This window comes from Lithobates pipiens, unplaced genomic scaffold, assembly GCF_037356315.1.
Source record: "Lithobates pipiens isolate NorthernLeopardFrog02 unplaced genomic scaffold, aLitPip1_a1.2 Scaffold_16, whole genome shotgun sequence".
Classification (NCBI taxonomy): Eukaryota; Metazoa; Chordata; class Amphibia; order Anura; family Ranidae; genus Lithobates; species Lithobates pipiens.
This window is the reverse complement of record NW_027507748.1, coordinates 656,800,648-656,820,138: the sequence shown is the minus strand read 5'-3', so window position 1 is coordinate 656,820,138 and position 19,491 is coordinate 656,800,648. Positions and strand designations below refer to the sequence as shown.

Here is a 19,491-nt window from a genome sequence, read left to right as displayed (position 1 = left end):
CAATTTAATACAATATAAAAAAAAAAAGATTAGAAGTTCCCGTTTGTAATAACACATTACTATATTAAGTTTTGTTATACTTGGTAATTTATATAAGGTGATATCTATCTATCTATCTATCTATCTATCTATCTATCTATCTATCTATCTATCTATCTATCTATCTATCTATCTATCTATCTATCTATCTCTCTACGGTATCTGTCTATCGACATGTCTGTCAGTCTGTCTATCTTTATTAAAGTGTAACTAAAGGCAAAACTTTATTTTCTATTTTGGATATAGCGTAGCGGGATTAGAACACCTGTCAGTTTTTATTGCTTACTGTGCCCCCGTTGAAGAGATTCATCCTCTCTCTTTTTCCTGTTTACCATTATGATCGAAGGTGAAAGTAAAAGAAAAGCCCAATTTTGGGTTGATACCAGAACAGTAATAGAGGGAAAATCTTCCAATGGAGACACTGGAGTTCTGGTGACCCCGGTGACCCAGGTGACAGGCGTTCTAACCTGTCCAAAGTAAAAAAAAAAAGATTTGCCTTTAGTTACACTTTAATAGATATTTGGGATTTTTTTCTGTAACTCATTCATAGGTTTGGCAATTGGTATACTATTCTCATACAGTTGAGACAATTATAAAATCAGCTGCAATTGTAGTGTTCTGTGAATGCAACATTTTAAAAGTATAACTATTTTTTTTAAATTTTGGATAGGGTAATAAGTAGTTAAAACCCCTATTTTTTGTCTAATTTCAGAGAAGGAAAGGGATATAGTCAATAAAAAAAAGTGCCCATGTTGAATTGCAGCCTGGTAACTTTTGACTAGGGAGGAGAACTAATCCAACTTACCCATTTATGGGTTTTATTTTTAAAAACATTTAGCATTCATTTTCACATATACACTAAATTGTCAAAAGAAACTGGACACCTCCCTTTTCATGCACATGAACTTTAATGTCATCCCAGTCTTAGTCCGTAGGGTTCAATATTGAGTTGGCCCACCGTTTGCAGCTATAACAGCTTCAACTCTTCTGGGAAGGCTGTCCACGAGGTTTAGGAATGTGTACATGGGAATGTTTGACCATTCTTCCAGAAGGGTATTTGTGAGGTTAGGCACTGATGTTGGACAAGAAGACCTGGCTCGCAGTCTCCCCTCTAATTCACCCAAAATGTGTTCTATTGAGTTGAGGTCAGAACTCTATGCAGGTCAGTTATGTTCTCCCACCCCAAACTCGCTCATTCATGTCTTTATAGACCTTGCTTTGTGCACTGGTGTGCAGTCATGTTGGAGCAGGAAGGAGCCATCTCCAAACTGTTCCGACAAAGTTGGGAGCATGGAATTGTCCAAAATGTCTTGTACTTTTGACAATATATTGGTACTTCATCCAAACAATAACATAAATTATTTGCAAAAACAAACCACGGTACCCCAATCTTTTAATGAAAATGTTTTATTATTTTAAAAAAATATTTAAATATAAAACAAGTGTTCGTCTCAGTAGTTTACTAACTTCTTTTTACCCCTACACCTACTTAGCCCTCAATTAACTACTGATTCAACATGTGCATAACTATATATATTTTTTCCTTGTGTACTATGTTATCACATCATATATGATGACACAGTGGAAGGAGGGTATGCATTTAGTTCTTATCTGTACTTCCATTGCGTTCCATGTGCTGTATCATATGTTAGGCAATCAAAAATGACATTTAGTTAAACACATGGTAAACTGGGGGCTAAGCAGGCGGAGAGCTAAAAAGAAGCTAGTATACTACTGAGTCGAAGACTTGTTTTACAATATTATATTATGTTATACTATCCTATAGGAATATTTTTGTATCATTCAGCTTGCTTTAACAAATGAGCACAGCACTTCCCACAGTTTTGCATTTTTTCAGCATTGATTTCCTTAGTAGCTGTCAGTATCGTTACATCACAATTCAGATCTGCAAAGGCAGTCGATGCTAAAAGAGGCTGTTATTAATCTGAATGGGGGAATATCTCCACTTTGGGCCACCAGCCCAATGTATGTCATATGTACTGGCCCAGGGTCCAAATTCTCCGATACTAGTCATTTCAATCCTCCCCTGCCCCATTAGACTTCCCCACTAACCCTATTCTGGTGACAACTCAAAATTACAATTTTTTTCTAATTTACAGTCCTACTGACAGTAGTCACGCCTACTCCTAGTGTTGGTGGTCAGGCGCTATAGCTGGCTTCTGTGTTCTTTGCCAATAGCAGTCCCCTTTTCCATAAGTCAGGCAGGCCTACCAGTCCTCAGTTGCCCCCATGTTTAATGCACAATACTATAGTGCCTGGCTACCACCCCAGGGTAGGCGTGAACTGAGCACAGCAAACAGGTACTTGCAGTTGGTAAACAGGCAATGATAGTCCAGTGTCAGGGTAGGCAGAGTTCTGAGCATCACCAGTTAATAATCACCCAGGTTGTCAGCTCAGATGTCATGCTGAGGGAAGAAACATACAAAGTAACTAAAATGTATGTTACGTTTGATACAAACCTCTGTGGGTGCAATCTTTTTACTTTTTTTATCCATTGGTTTAATAAAGCTAACTGAACTATGAGCCTGTGTGCTCTATCTATTTTGTTTTATTTTGCATTCTGAGTAAAGTCAATATCCGATCAAAGGTTGTCAATAAGGGAATCCAAACTAGCAGGCGGCCAAGGAGCAGGCAAATGCAAGGTCAAGGTACAGGAACAGGAAAACAGGGAGCTTGAAGCACGTGTTGAAAACACTATCACATGCAAGACACTGGGGGTTTGGCTGGCTTAAAACAGGTTTGATCTCCACCCAGAGGCTGATTACATCAACCACCTTGCTGGTGGGCAGGCAGACCAGGAGGATGCAGCTCAGCCAAAACCAGGATGCTGGAATGAGACCAGTAGCTGTCATGGAAAAGGAGAATTACACGCTCCTGACAGTCACAGGGACAAATAGAGAGGATAAACCTCACTAACGGGGCACAGACAGGAAAATAAAAACGTAGAAATGTTTAAATGTTTAAACGTATAAATGTTTTGACTCTCCCCATCCTATCCAAACCTAAAAGTTTGACATTAACCCCCCCGGCGGTATTCCCGAGTCTGGCTCGGGGTGGAGATTTTGTACTAAAAGCGGTAACCCCCGAGCCAGACTCAGGACCGCATCACTGAATGCAGGGAGATGTTACTTACCTTCTCCCCTGGATCCAGCGATGTCCCCCCGCTGTACGAGCGAGCCGTGCTCTGCTCGATTTATCACAGAGCCGATCTCCATTCCCTGCGAGCGCTGCGGGGACGGAGAACGGCGCCAAATTCAAAAAGTGAAACACATAGTATGCATACAGTATAATGTAATCTTACAGATTACATTGCTGTATGTAATTATTTCACATCCCCTTTGTCCCTAGTGGCCTGCCCAGTGTCCTGCATGCAGTTTTATATTATAAAAACTGTTCTTTATGCCTGGAAACTGGAGATTGTCCATAGCAACCAAAACTGTCCCTCTACATCAAAAATGATTTTAGACCAGCTAGAAAACAGCGATAATAAGTTAGAATCACTCGCAGAATTGAGCAATAGCGATTTGTGGGGAGATCCGTCATCAAATACTGAAAAGTAATGACAGTGACAATTCTGCAACTGAGCAAATTTCAGTGTTTTTGATTTGGTTACATTATTGAATCATTTTTATTATTGTTATATTATTATTTGGTATAATTATTTATAGTTATTTATTATATTGTAATTTATGATTTCATTTTTCAAACTTTATCATACCCGGTGATGTCTGCTTGGACAGATTTGTCTGATTTGGACAGATTTAAGTGAGTTATTCCTAAGCCCCTTTACACACGGTCGGAGATTTCCACAACCAAATCCGTCGGATTTTGCCTGTCGGATTTTGTCCGTCGGATCTTGTCCGAAACTGTTGCATACACACGGTCAGGCCAAGTTGGCGAAAAATCCTATCTTTGAGAACGTGATGACATAATTTCGTTACGATGGGACTACGTTCAGGCTAGTAGCCAATAGCTTTGATGTAGGAATTTGATCTGAGCATGCGTGGCACTTGGTCCGATGAAAATGCTCTACACATGATCGGATTAGGTCCGTCCAGCCCAGTTGGTCGGGAAATATTTCCAACATGTTGGAAAATTGGGTCGGACGGAGATTCGGGCGGAATCAGTCCGATGCATACCACACACAGTCGGATTATCCGACGACACGGTCCGATAAGACGCAATCCGACAGATTATCCGACCGTGTGTACAAGGGCTAAGAATTGCAGGACTACAATATAAAACGTCAAATTTTCATGCAAAATAATTGTACCTCTTTCAGCACCTAAAATCTGAAATAATCATACCGCCAGGGAGGTTAAGATACAATTTATTGTGTAGTCATTTTTCTCAATTTTCTATTGTCTACTGTTAAAAGAACATGGGTTACATCACAGACTTTACTAAAATCTCACAAACTAGAGCGGGAAGTCTCTGCTTTACAAGTACCATGATTCATGAATGATTCTGCAAGTCTTTTCTGAATCCCTGCTTTACTTGGCAAACATGCCATGTTTTTCATACTTTGCAGTGACAATGCTCTAAAATCCTGAAACAGCTCAGTCAAAGTTGAAGTAAATGGCTCCCGAATAATAGAATGTTATATGTAAAATGTCTATGCTATTAACCAGAGGCTCTCGATGCATAGATGCCTGCAGGATGTAGAGGAATCATTTGCATTACTCTGCCCACTATCCTATAATAAGAAATAACCCCTTCTTTTATTGTTTCATGTTGGAAATGATAACATACTTTCTCAACGTAGCAATGTATTTTATTTACTACAATAGTTGTTTCTTTTATAAGCTTTAACATGTCCTTTCAAGAGTAAATTTCAATATATTAAGACTTGCAGCTTTCCTTAAAAAGAAAAAAAAAAAAAAACTGCTCGTGATCCTGTTATGAAGGTTCTTGTTTAGGGTGACAACAACACTTTCTCCTTCTCTTTAATTGCCCTCCAGTGTTATGACCCTGTCACAGGGGCTTCTGATGGAGACTAGAAAATGGCCATTTTAATACACATTATGCAGGCATGGTCCACTGTTGTCACCATCAGTAAACATTCCTTGAGAAATGCAATGCAGCCATCACTGAACTACATTTGTTAAGGCAATGGCTGCAAAAAGACAGCATGAAATCAGCAGCACTAAAGTGCAAAAAAAAAAAAAAAGCTGAAAGTATTTTATTACAAAGAAATTGCACTTGTTAAAGATACAAAGCTTTAGGAAAATAAATGTTATTAGGTTAGTTTTTTTCATCTACTTTAATACAATACAACAGAAAAATATAATGGCCAAAAAGGAATGAACAACAGTAATAGACTCTGGAGTAAATTACCTACCAATTCTTATGATGGTATCAAATAAAAATATGGTTCAAGTATTTTTTAACAGAACATATATTAGAAAAAAATGTAGCACTATATTTTGTATTTCAGGTTGTCTGGTATGAATGGTGAAGATTATTTGACTTTAGAGAAGCCAAGGTGAATTGCATATGTCCTTCATAGGCTATTGTCACCTATAATACACCTATGTTCCCCAGGGCGTAGGCAATATATTTTTACAACTTATGTATTAGCCAAGGAAATAAGAAATACAATAGGTAATAAATGTAGCTAAACTGTAATAAAAAAAATGATATGCATCTCCCTACGGTTTTTCAAAATGGACAAAAGTATATGTTTAACTCATTCCCTTGATAAACACTGGAGCAATGAATAGTCTTTTATGGCCCTTCTAACCTTTGGAATGACCAAAACAATTCATTTTTAACAGGCTCCTTTGCCATGGGGTCAATAAATAAGAAACAGCCAAGGGAAATCGTTTTTTTTTCTACTAGTTGTTGACCAGAACAGCAGAAGCCACCACTGCATTTCCGTGATTGGAAGAGCTGAATTAACTCTTGAACTTTATAAGCTTCCAAAGACAATATACACTGCTCTTTTGGTAGGCATGTAAAATATACAGAGCAGACTTTTGGTCGAAAGAGAACCTCCAATGAGTAAGCCCTATTGTCAGCAGATGAGGTCCCTCTGACTCTGAAGTTTTTAGATGTCTGTTCCTTCCAATGTTCTGGCATTATGTATCTTAATCTTTATATATATTGTATGGTACATATTTAGAATTGTTTAATAACAGTTCAATAACAGTTCGATGTAACTCAACACACGTTTCATGGCTCATGCCAATCATCAGGAGTAAAATGCTCTGAAATTAAATCAGTAATATCTATAACTATAGGATATCCTTTAGGCCGGGTTCACACCGCTGCGATGCGGGAACGCCGCGAATCCGCGGTGTTTTCCCGCATCGCATTACTCCCGCCGGCAGTTCACACTGCCCTATGCGGACGGCTGGGAGTGTCAATGATATGTTAATGACACCCCCAGATCCGTCCGCATATCACAGTGCGATCTGCCGACTCGCACAGGAATCGGATCGCATGGTGTGAACCCCCATGCGATCCGATTCTGTTGCGGACCAAAAAAAGGGTCCTGTGCGAGTTTGCTGCGGGAGCGATGCGAATTCAACCATACTATCTGTATGGCTGAACTCGCATCGCTACGGAGATCGGATGTGATTTGCGGTGCGAATCACATCCGGATCTCCCCCCCGCAGCAGTGTGAACCCAGCCTTAAACAGAGAACAATCTCTCAAAATAAAGGCGTGTAACTTACAATATGGCCCAATGGTGGCGCTCAACCCATGTCCAAGGGAGTTACATCGAACTGATGCCTAGACAAGTTTAGCTCTCCATGAGCAATTGATCATGTTCACAGATTTTTAATGAATGGATGAGTGTTTTTATGTAACTGTAATGCTAATTATGTTGTTGTTTTTTGTAGAAAAACAATTCATTCAAGTGTACCATAGTACATTGTGTCCTATATTACAGATTGACACTCTTTACAATGTGATTTGTTATTAATAAATCATTTTATGAATGATTTGAACAAGGTATCCATTCAGTGACATGCCTCACACAAAGTCCCATTCCTTTCTCTTTTCTGCTGTTTAAAATTTTATTTGAAAGTTTATACGTAACTTCTCGTCTCTGGTCAAGCCCCTGACTGATATGACTAGAAAGGACGGTAACCCACATAGTTGGTCTCCGGAGTCCATTAAGGCCTTTGAGAGTTTCAAGGCTGCCTTTGTTTCCGCTCCTGTGTTGGCACATCCTGATCCTACGTTACCTTTTATCCTTGAGGTTGATGCTTCTGAGACTGGAGTTGGCGCCCTTCTGTCTCAATTTCCTACCTCTGAGAGCACTATGCATCCTTGTGACTACTTTTCCAAGAAATTGTCACCTGCAGAGTGCAATTACGAGATTGGTGCCAGAGAACTGTTAGCGAACATTTTAGCCCTGAAAGAATGGAGACATCACCTCGAAGGTACCACTGTGCCGGTTCTCATTCTTACTGACCATAAGAATCTCACATTCTTGTCTGAGGCTAAGTGACTCTCTCCCAGAAAGGCGCAATGGGCTCTTTTCTTGTCTAGTTTAAATTACATTGTCTCATTCGTACGTGGTTCTAGGAATGTAAGGGCTGACACTTTGTCACAACAATTTTCCTCCACTTCCAAGATGGAGTCGGTTCCAGCTCCTGTGATTCCTCCTGATCGTATTCTGGCTACGATTCACACTAGACTCACTTTTCCTTTGGGTGACAAAATTCTTGCTGCTCAGGTCCATGCTCCTCCATAGAAACCTTGTGACCGCTGCTTTGTCCCAGAGAGTCTCCATACTGCCGTGTTCCAGACTTACAATTCTCCCAAGGTGCTGGCCACCCTGGGAGGAATCAACTCTTTTGGGCCATTTCCCAACAATTCTGGTGGCCTAGTCTACATGCTGATGTAATTCCCTTCATAACTGCCTGTTCCGTGTGTGCTCAGAGTAAGACTCCACGACACCTTCCTGTGGACCTCTTACAACCCTTACCCAATGGAGAGAGGTCCTGGACCCACATGTCTATGGATTACATTGTGGTGTTATCCAACTCCCAGGGCAACACAGTTATCCTTATGGTGGATGAAATATTCTCAAAAAATGTCTAATTTTTACCCACTTCTAAGGAACTGGCTTAAATTTTTGCTCAGGAGATCTTCCGCTTACATGGGCTACCCAAAGATATTGTCTTGGACAGGGGTAGTCAGTTTGTGTCCCAGTTCTGGCAAGCCTTTGGTGCACAGTTGGGAATTCAGCTTGCTTTATCCTCTGCATATCACCCGCAGTCTAATGGGACAGCAGAACGAGCCAATCAGTCCTTGGAGCAATTCCTACGTTGCAATATTTCTGACCATCATAACAACTGGTTAGACCTCTTACTGTGGGTGGAGTTTGCTCACAGTAGTGCTTTGAATTCTGCTTCCTGATTGTCCTCGTTTATGGCGAACTATGGTTTCCAACCTTCCATGTTACCTGACTCATTTGTTCTGCAGAGTATTCCGGCATTAGAGGTGGTCTTCGTTCTACTAGGGCACAAGTCCAGGAGGCTTTACGACATGCTAATGATAGGTACGGACTCCATGCTGACCACAGATGGGGACAGGGTCTGGCTGTCATCTCGCAACCTCCAACTTCGTGTTCCCTCTCTGAAGTTCACACCTCAGTTTATTGGGCTTACCCATTAGACCTCCCTTCTAATATGCGTATCCCAAATGTATTTCATGTCTCCTTATTAAAACCTTTGGTCTGCAACCATTTTACCACTTCAGTGCCTTGTCCTCACCCTGTACAGGTTGAGAACCATGGGGAGTATGAAGTACAGTCCATTGGTGACTCCCATAGGTTCCATGGGTGCATACAGAATCTGATGCATTGGAAAGGGTATGGTCCAGAGGAATGCTCTTGGGTCTCATCCTCGGACGTACGTGCTGCTGTCTGTGATTTCCATCAACATTTTCCCCTCAAGCCTGATGGTCCTCTGAGGGGGAGGGGTCATTGAGTAGGGGGTACTGAGCTGGCCGCTCAGCTGTTGGCTAATTGCCAGCTCCTATCTCTCCACAGGGACTCACCTGTTGATGATATCCTGCTCGTCAGGCCTGCCGACTTAAGCCGTCCAGTCCAGATGATCTCTGCCTTCACTTTGGTCACATCTCTAGAGAAGCTCTGCTGTGTTCCTGTTAAAGACTTGCTTGGCTGACATTCCTTCTGGCTCCAGATCCTGCTTGCTGTTCTACTACGCTGTTCTCTGGCTCCCTGACATTGTCTGACTCCCTGACATTGTCTGACTATCCATTCCGATTCCTGAACTCTGGCTATGTTTTGACTACGTTATTTACCTTTTTTTACCTTTTTTTACTATTATTAAACAAGTGTGATTTAACTTTACTTCTGTCTCAGTCTGATTCATGGTTTCTGACTTTGTCCTGGTTCATTCAGTTGCTACAAAAGAGTAGTATAGAGTGGTTTAATTGCCTCACAAATGCCCAGCATTAGGTTTTTTGCTTTCCTTATTTTTTGCTAAAAGGCAATGCAAAAGGCCGTGATTGTGCAATAAAATTCAAAAATCTGAACCAACCAATCACCTTTCAGTTAACCCGCACAGTCTCTGTGAAAGAAGTTCCAGTTGGTGCTATGGATTCCTTTACTTTATCCATTATTTAACTAGATTTGTATCAGCTCCTTGCCTGTAGAGCAAGGTAAAGGGCAGTGTAAAGGGCAGTGTAAAGGGCAGTGGTTTTGCACAAAATCCCCCAAAAAACTGTCCTGACCAATTCGATTTCAGATTACTTGTACTGGAAATAAACATTTTAGTTGGTGCTATGGATTCTTTTACTTTATTCATTTCTATTTACCTTATCTAGCGCCGGCTCCTGAAGAGCATGCGCTATGTGTTTTTTGTCATTTAATATTCCTGGAACTGCAGTTTGGTTTTGGGTTGACTTACACTAAATTAGGGCCTCATTACCATCTGGCCAGATTGCATGGTGTTCTGCCTGACCATAGGTGGCGCTGTCATCTCTGGGAGGTAATGGAATGCAGTCCAGTTAGGTGCATTAAGTGTCGATTCTCTCTAGGAACCAGCTCAGTGGGAGTTTCCTCTTGCTGTGCAGAATACAGGGAGAGGGTACTTAAGGTGCTGATGTCACGTGCTTCAGAGTTCCGGTGCAGAAGTGCTTTCTGTCTGTTTGGTCCTGGTCCTCCTAACCAGCCCCCAGGGCTCTCATGGCCTGGGGTGCAGATTCACCCAACTTCAAGTCTCGGGACTGGCTGGCCCGAGGCAAAGTAACTAAAAGAAGGATTCGCAGGTGGTCAGGTGCCATCTCGGTTTGTGGAGAGGCCCAGCAACTGGATAAGCATCCAGAAGGAGCCTGAATGCTAAGTTGAAAGACCTCAAGCGAATCTGATCTCGTATGGTATCGCCGGACCAGCTGCAAGATACTGGTGCTGTACGAGGGTTCTCTAAGCTGTCTACATCTTTCAGTTATTCAAGTGTTCTACAACAAGTCTGTGGCAGAGACTTTATTCAAGTGTCCTATAGCAAGTCTGTGGCAGAGGCTTCGCTTTGTTTGAACACTATCGGCTGCTAGGCCTAGTGAGAGAAGGACTATCCGATAAGGGTGAGGATCCAGATGTGAATGGCTATTCTCTGGATTTCCTAATGTGAGAAACTCTTTTCTAATTGACTAAGTTCCAAGAGTACCTGGACTTTCTACCTAAACCCTCTAACCCTACTTTGAGAGACTGTGTTTGTTTATTCTTCTTTGCAAATAAAAAATCCCTAGAACGGATCTGGTGTCAGTCTCTGCAGTTCTTGGGCCATCTAGCGCGGGAAACCCCTAGACATACACGAGGTCAGGAAGGTAATGGTAAGCCCAATTAAATCAGCCGCTCCTTCGGGCGTCAGTGCTACACTTATTAATAGACAGGCTTGATACTTATATAGATCTAATTAAACATGGTAAATAGAAATGGAGGAAGTAAACAAATTTATAGCACCAACTAGAATGTCGATTTGCCTAGTCATTTCACAAGGTGCAAGCAACCTGAAATCTAAATGGTCATTACAGATTTTTAGGGATATTGCGCAAAATCACTCCCCTTATAGAAAAAAAAAACAAGGAAAAAAAACGATGCTGGGCACTTTTAAATCACTTTCAACCGCCCTTTTTCGTAGCAAAAAATGACAATTAAAATAAAATGTGTATCCATCTTTAGCCTGTCCATTTTAATTATGAATGATTTGTCTAACATTAGAACAGTATTTACCTTAGAAATATTTGATAATTGGAGATGAGCTAATCAGTCTGCTGTTAAACAGGGGGACAGTTAATCAATGTATAGACAAAGCTTGATTCATCTATCAATCTTAAGGAAAACTAAGATACATTTTGGTCAGTGTTATTTAAAATTTAATTTGAAAACGTGCTTTATTTTAGAGATAACCATTTGTCTACAGGGAGTAATACATTGCACATTTTAGTAACTTCTAACTTCTGCTTTCTCCTAGACCAGGAGTCCTCAAACATTTTAACCACTTTCAAACCGGACCATTTTGCTGGTCAAAGACCAGACCACTTTTTGCGATTCGGCACTGCGTCGCTTTAACTGACAATTGCGCGGTCGTGCGACGTGGCTCCCAAACAAAATTGACGTCCTTTTTTTTCCCACAAATAGAGCTTTCTTTTGGTGGTATTTGATCACCCCTGCAGTTTTTATTTTTTGTGCTATAAACAAAAATAGAGCGACAATTTTGAAAAAAACGCATTATTTTTTACTTTTTGTTATAATAAATATCCCCCAAAAATATATAAAAAAACATTTTTTTTCCCTCAGTTTAGGCCGATACGTATTCTTCTACATATTTTTGGTAAAAAAAAAATCGCACTAAGCGATTATTGATTGGTTTGCCCAAAAGTTATAGCATTTACAAAATGGGGATAGTTTTATAGCATTTTTATTAATAATTTTTTATTATTATTTTTTTTACTAGTAATGGCAGCGATCAGCGATTTTTATTGTGACTGCGACATTATGGCGGACATGCCCGCGGCGATCGAGTCTGCGTGTCCCGCGACCGGACTCAGGGGGGTCCCGACCAGCGTGGGAGCGTGCCGCCGGCGGCGTGCTCCCGATGGCAGGGCGGCATTGAAGATTGGACGTACATGTACGCCAATATGCCTGCCCGTGCCATTCTGTCGACGTACATAGTCGTGCGCTGGTCGGGAACCGGTTAAACAAAGCGACATTTCACTGCCGGCAGACAATTTGGGAGCTGGCTGTGGCCAGTAGAAGTAAAAGTGTTAGTGAACAGCCGCAGTAATAAATACTCTGGTGTTAGTGGTTAGCAGAAAAATTAAATACTTAGGAGTCAGTGCCCCATATAAGTCATAAATTCTCATTTATCACTGGCCAATGGACATAATAAATGCCCATTTGTCAGCAGTCAGTAGGAGAAGAAAATGGCCAGACATAGACAGAAGTAATAAATGCCACAGCATCAGCAGTCAGTGGGAAGTTTATTGGACATCATTGGTTGTCAGTGGTCAGTAGTAGTCAGTGGGAGGAATATAGCCCTTTCATTTCTGTTCCGGTCAGTGGGAGAAATGTTGTGCCGTCAGTGATGGTCAGTAGGAGGAATATAACCCTACCAGTGGTGGCCATTGGGAATACTATAGCCCAGGGGTAGGGAACCTTGGCTCTCCAGCTGTTTTGAAACTACAAATCCCATCATGCCTCTGCCTCTGGGAGTCATGCCAGTGATTGTTAGGGTCTTGCAATGTCTCATGGGACTTGTAGTTTCAAAACAGCTGGAAAGCCGACATTCCCTACCCCTGCTATAGCCCCATTGATTGTGCTCAGTGGGAGGGATGAAGCCTCATTATTGGTGTTGGTGGGAGTATTGTGGATCTGTTATTAGTGGTCAGTAGGAGGAATGTGACCCTATCATTGGCGATCAGTGAGATGAATGTAGCTCCATCGTTGGTGGTCAGTAGGAAAATGTAGCCCAGTTGTTGGTGGCTAGTTAGAGAAATGTAGCCCCACCATTGGTTTTCAGTGGCATTTATCTTGCAGAGTTCTGGTCCACCTCTTCTGGTGAAATAATGACTGGTGGCATCACAGACTATGCAACCACCACTAGCCATGAGAAAGCTTCATCTGATATTGTATGTGTTGATCTTCTAAATGCTGGAAGCCTCCTCTTGGCAACCACCACCACTCTGAAAATAGTCAAACCCTACTTTTTGCTTATAATGATGCTGTATGCCGGATGCAGATGCTGTACTAAACTGTGTTTGTCCATTAGTAAAGATGTTACCATCTACATGAGCAGAGGAGGAGTGAGAGTGTCCCTCGTATGACTCTTCCCAGTCTGTTTAGAACAACTGCTGCTCTGAGATATGCTTAGGACTCTACCTGTGCACTGTGTAAATGGGACATAATCCTATGTAATATTTCATATATAAATAATTAAAATAGATACAAATGTTTTAGTACTGAGCATAATACAGGCATACTCCATTTTTAAGTACACAATGGGGTTTATTTACTAAAGCTGGAAAGTACAAAATCAGGCTCACTACTGCATAGAAACCAATAAGCTTCTAGCCTTAGCTTGTTCAATTAAGCTTTGTTAATAAAACCTGGAAGCTCATTGGTTTCTATGCAGAAGTGAGCCTGGTTTTGTACTTTCCAGCTTTAGTAAATAAACCCCATTGTGTACATAAAAGTGGGATATGCCTGTAAAGAGAGAAAATATTTAAACACATAAAAAAAAAAAAAAATTAATTCCATTCTGATTACCGTTTCAGGTAGATCAGCAAATCATGATTTAGCCGAGTACTAAATCCATTCACTTTACACCATATCCATTTGTCACGTGATATCTGCTTATATTTGAAAATTACTTTCTTAGAAAACCTTGTGATTGAACTACTCACATAATGAGAATGTTAGTAAAATTGAGTTTAAGTAACGTAAGAGAAATAATCCAAAAGCTATTTAAAAATACTCTAGTTTTCCCATTTTCTTTAAAAATACTCTTACCTTCCAAAACCTAAATGGTTTCTATCAACTCCTCTGATTTTCTTTTCTTCCGCTTTTTTTTTTTTTTTTTAACAAAGAACAGAGCAGTAATGAATTATAGAAATTTGATTAGGCTGGAGGCCCCCTAATTTTAAATAACAAATGGAGCCATTTCTGAAGAAGAAGGTAGTGACATTTCTCGTGGACATTTGTGGAATGACTATCAAAGGGTACATTTGTTACAAAGGCAGAGATTAATAAGACTGCGGGCACTAGAAAGATTCTGTTTGGAAAACAAATCTAAAAGAGTAAGATAAATTTGCTGTGTCGGAAATCTACAGGGACAAAAACAAGTTGTAGACGTGATAATCTATTTAAACTCTGAAATGCTCCAGATGCAGAAGAAATGAGACAGAATAGGAAGCTGAAGTGGTAGAAAACAGGAGATCAAATGTAAAACAGACTTGTGGAAACAAATAAAAAACAAATGATTCATGGCTGCCTGATGGGAATAAAAGGAAAGCCATTGTGGTAGCTTAGGGGTTGACAAGGTGGCCTTGACGCTGTGCTGCCCAAAAATTGTAGGTTATCCCTGTGCGTGGATTGCATATTTTACTCCAAAATTATGCTGGTAGGTCCATGATGGCATTCCTGCCATGGCAGCTGATACAGCCACTATAGAGCCTTTAGGCTGTTGGTATACCTCACCATTGCAAAGTGAAATACTTTTACCAAAACCCTGGTCACACTTTTGTTTCTGACAGGGAAAAAATGGCCAAATTCAGATTATGAACTTCAGGTATTGCGGAAGAAAAATACAGTTAGTGGTACATCACTGATCAAATATTTCACATAGTACAACTGGTTACCTATTCACAAATAATTGATACATAGTACATAAACACACACACACCCCACAATGATCAAAACATATCTCTTGAGGTAAATTCCCCACAACAATCCTCTTCAGCTGGGATTATTATTGACATTATTGATTAAATATGGTCATCATAATCATATTTGGTCAATGACGTCAGCCAGCATCCCCAATCCCTTTGTTTACATGCAGCTGCAAGCTGGGGAAATGTTGTTTGCAATGGGAATATCTGAGCCAGTGGGTCAGCAGTGTGGGTCAGTGTGTTTTTGCCAGCAGGTCAGAGTGGTGGGGGATATACATCGCTGGATGACATGACCTTGGATCTACATTGGGGGACAGTACTGGGGACGTTTTTAATAAAGGAATGTTTTAAGTGTGTCTGTGTTTTTATTTGCTTTTAAATTTTTAAGATATGAGTTAACCAGGGGCAAACAAAACATGTTGGTCTGGTATGGTTTAGAGTTGATGGGGCCAGAGGCCTTTCGTCCTCACCCTGCTTGTTCCTGGCTGTATGCTTGGAAAAGAGCTAGTTATGATTTAAGGGTGAAGCATTTAACTCTTACCGTGCAGTGGAACCCCACTACAAGTACAAGGGTGATTTTTTTTTTACAAATTCCTGGAGTTGGGGTTTAAGCCAAACTAATATGCTGCCTTTAAACTCATGATCATTCTTATTACTCTCACATCTGGTCTTCTTTATGGAAGTGATTCACATGATAAAAAATCTTCTATGTAAAGTGATATTCCTGTTATTTCTAAGTCTTTTCTCTATTTCCCAGGTGTGATGGGGGAATATGAACCAAAAATTGAGGTGCACTTTCCATTCACTTTTACTGCAGCTAAGGGAACCACCGTTCGGATGGAGTGCTTTGCGCTTGGCAAGTAAGTGCAGATTTCCTTAAATAAGTAGCAGTTGTTTATTAGAAGCTGTTGTGTTATATTTGTACTTGGCCATCTAGCTGTAATCTTTATTTATCACTTTATTTTAGCCTGGGTCTTAAGGAGCTAAAGCTGAAAAAATGCACTTGGACTGCTAGCTGCTATAAAACTTACGTTTCGCAGCATTTCTCTATATTCCTAATTTTATTAAATATTTATGTCCTCTTCTGCAAAATATACCCAGCATTTTTTTTTGGGCTGTTCTGCCAACATTACAGAAAAATTCTCGTGGATTTCAAACAAAATGCCATGCATGTTGTTAGATAAATGCAACCCTGAGGAAAAGTACGAGTAATTATACCAGGATCTCCCATCATAATGACATTTGTTGCCCTTGTCACTTCCTCTGTGCCCCTTGACTTTTGTCTGGACAGCTTGTGATGATACTCTTCTGTACTGTCCTGTGTGACCTCCTTCTTTGTCCTCACATTGTGTAGCCTGGAGGAAACAAATGTCCCAACATAAGATATTCAGAGACTGTAAAGTCTCAGTAATAGATATTCGTGAAGGGAAAGAAAGTGTGCAATTAGCATATTTGTCCACTGTTCTGCTTTTGGAAGGGCAGTGCCAAGTTTGCATCCAAATTCCCCATTCCCTCCTTTTCTACAATTGTGTTTGAAGAATATAGTTCATAGGGGAATCCAACAAAGTTGTTCAAGTTGTAATATAGTGGTCTAGAGGAGGTTAATAAATCAAAGTTTATAACAGGAGTCCAGCTTTCACTGTGGGTCAGCAGAAAGTCCTGCCTGCATGACCAAGCCAGGAAATATCAATATACGTTGCAGTCCTCCCTCGCACTGTATAGAAAAATATGTCCAAAAATCAATATTCTGGGGACTCCACTCCACATCTCCAACAGTATAGCATAGGAAATTCTTGTAAATCCTATAATTAGATCATGGTCAATGTCCCTCTATCCACAAGAAGCATGTATACAGTGATACTTATCAGATCCTGTTGTCTGTGGTGATCTCAGAGCCAGTGGATGTAACATCCATCCTAGAGTAATCCCATCCCATTCAGGTCACTGGTTGGTCACGGTGAGAAGGTGAGACTCTGGCATAATCCTGACCGGTTTTGCCTTTATCAGCCGGCTGCTTCAGAGGCTGTTGGGAGTAAGGTCTGTCCTCATGTGTTCCCCATGTGTGCTAAAAATGGCTGCCATAGCATTCTTGCATGCCAGGCATACACACAGGCCAACGCGTGTGCGCTAATGCACGTGTGCCAATGTGGATGTTGAGCAGCGTCATTGCGCACGCAATGTGTCAGCATTACCACGCACATAGCGCAATGACATCATCCTGGTAGCCGTGATGGGACAACAAAAGGAAATAATGACTGCTGTGTCCATCCTTCCCACAGTAGTGTTCTCTGAAGGGGAGGGAAATTTAATAAGTCAACCAAAAACACTCCATATTAAGTTGAGTGAATTGGTCTAGCCCTCCAACCCAGCAACAAATAGTGGCTTGACTCCTTCCACCAAGTTGAACTATGCATATTGGAAAAACAATCACCCTTTCTCTACATTTCTATTAATTAGATTGGCTAAATGACCTTAGCCAGTGCCCAAATGAGTTGAAGTATGTTATAAATACCAATGTGAATATTTTCAAAAGAGTAAAAAAAAATACTGAAAAATACAGAAAAAAAAATAGAAAAAAATACAGAAAAAATATCCCCCCCCCAAAAAAATAATAATAGTGTAATTAAAGAATGATGAGGTTAAATTGTTAATAATTATGTATCTGTTAGAAAGGGAACAAAACTACGGCTGTCATTCATACCAAGTGTCTTAGTAGCCTCCAGCTCCCATATCCATCTAGCTTAATGCGGGGGGACCAACTAGTCAAAGTTACTCCCTCTACTGACCTGAGGAACCACCTCCAGATCCCAGCATTTAAGACAGCTGGGATCCCTGTCATGTTTCAAACAAACATGCCTGGATATGGGGCCTTCAAGTGATAAGTTGCTATCTCATAACTATGCTCTTGAAAGCGTTTGCATACTGGTCTTATCGTTTTACCAATGTAAAATGAATTACAAGAACATAAGATCACATACACTACCCTCATGGTATTACAGTTAGCTTTTTGCTTACATTTCCAAAGTCTACCCATAGGTAGCAGTAGAGTATTGCCCTCTACCATATAGGGGCAGTACTCAGCTTCCATACTGGGTCATGCCTGCTCTGTCAAGGTGGTATGGAGGTTTCCAAGAAATGACGCTGTGTACCAGGACGTCACTCAGTTGCTGAGCCCTCCTAAACACTAATTGTGTATTGCTTGAGACAAACTTGCTCACAGAGGCATCCTCCCTCAAGAGGTGCCAGTGTGAGGAACAAATGTCCCTCACATTGCTTACCTTCTGTGTTTACTGTAAATAGTTACATAGTAGGTGAGGTTGAAAAAAGAAAAATCCAACCTGTAGACTCAGCCTAGTGAAACTTTGTTCCCTTTTCTTTCCCTCATTGAGTTTGAATATGGGGGATTCTCATTCATTATCCTTAGCCCTATTATAGGCTTCTGTAAGCCATTTATTACTATAAACTCTCATCTAGAATCTCTCCCTCAAAGTCCTGGCTTCCTGCTTGAAATCCTCTCCATCTGTACAGTTGTAGCATGCTCTCAGGTATTGGCCTACAGGTATATTTTTTGTTGGAGAGTTACATTGTCTGATAAAACTGTCATGGAACAGGGCATGGCAGAAATATGATAGGGGTTTTAATCCTTCCACACTCTATGACAAATCAAAAAACATTTTTTTTGTTCTATGGTTTTATTTTACTACTAATGTATGTCCTCTCAGATCAGACATGCAAATATTAAATTAAGAGAATTAAGAGGACTAAATCTTCTAGGCGGCCAAACTGCCTACTGAGGCCTGCACCTACTTAATTTTAGAAAAAAGGTTATGGCACTTCAGAACTAAATGTTATGCCGTGTACACACGATCGGAATTTCGGCCAGCAAAAGACTGATGAGAGCTTTTCATTGGAAAATTTTGTCAATTCTAATTGTGTGTATTCAATTCCAATAACTCACGCATGCTCAGATTCAACTATGAGATGGAAGCTATTGGGTATTGAACTTCCTTTTTTTAGTCCCGTCATACGTGTTGTACGTCACCGAGTTCTTGACGGACGGAATTTGGTGTGACCGTGTGTATGCAAGACTTGAGTGAAATCCCATCAGAATTCCGTCGAGAAACCCATCAGAGCTTTTTCTGACCAAAATTCCAATCGTGTGTATGCGGCATTATAGAAAATTTAAATTTTCGAAGGGGCCAAAAAAGTATTTAGCTGGAAAAGTATGTATTTTTTATGTTTTTTTTATTTCTTTTTTATCATTAAATTGCTAAGGGCTGCACAGAAGGAGTGAGAGTGCCACATGCGACTTCTAAAATAGAAATCTGATATGCCTGCCTTAGACTTACTGTCCAGTCAATGGTGCAAAAAGAGCACCAGTTAATTTAACCACATTTGCCACTGCACTAATTTAATTGGTAATTGTTCGGTTATGCAATGCTGTACATAAACTAAATTTGTGTCCTTTCTTTATTTGATCACCTCTGGGATTTTTATTTGTTTGCGATATGAAGGAAAAATATTTATTCAGCCACATGTCCTGGGTAAAAAAAAATTAAAT

The 19,491-nt window shown here is 40.5% G+C and overlaps 1 protein-coding gene across 1 annotated transcript in view; it reads left to right on the top strand.

The window, feature by feature from the left end:
• CNTN5 (contactin 5) overlaps positions 1–19,491 on the top strand; it is a 780,450-nt gene that overhangs the window by 222,521 nt on the left and 538,438 nt on the right. Inside the window, exon 6 of the mRNA XM_077484405.1 lies at positions 15,688–15,790. Within this exon, the coding sequence (XP_077340531.1) occupies positions 15,688–15,790 (103 nt within the window). The remainder of the gene's footprint in view (positions 1–15,687; positions 15,791–19,491) is intronic.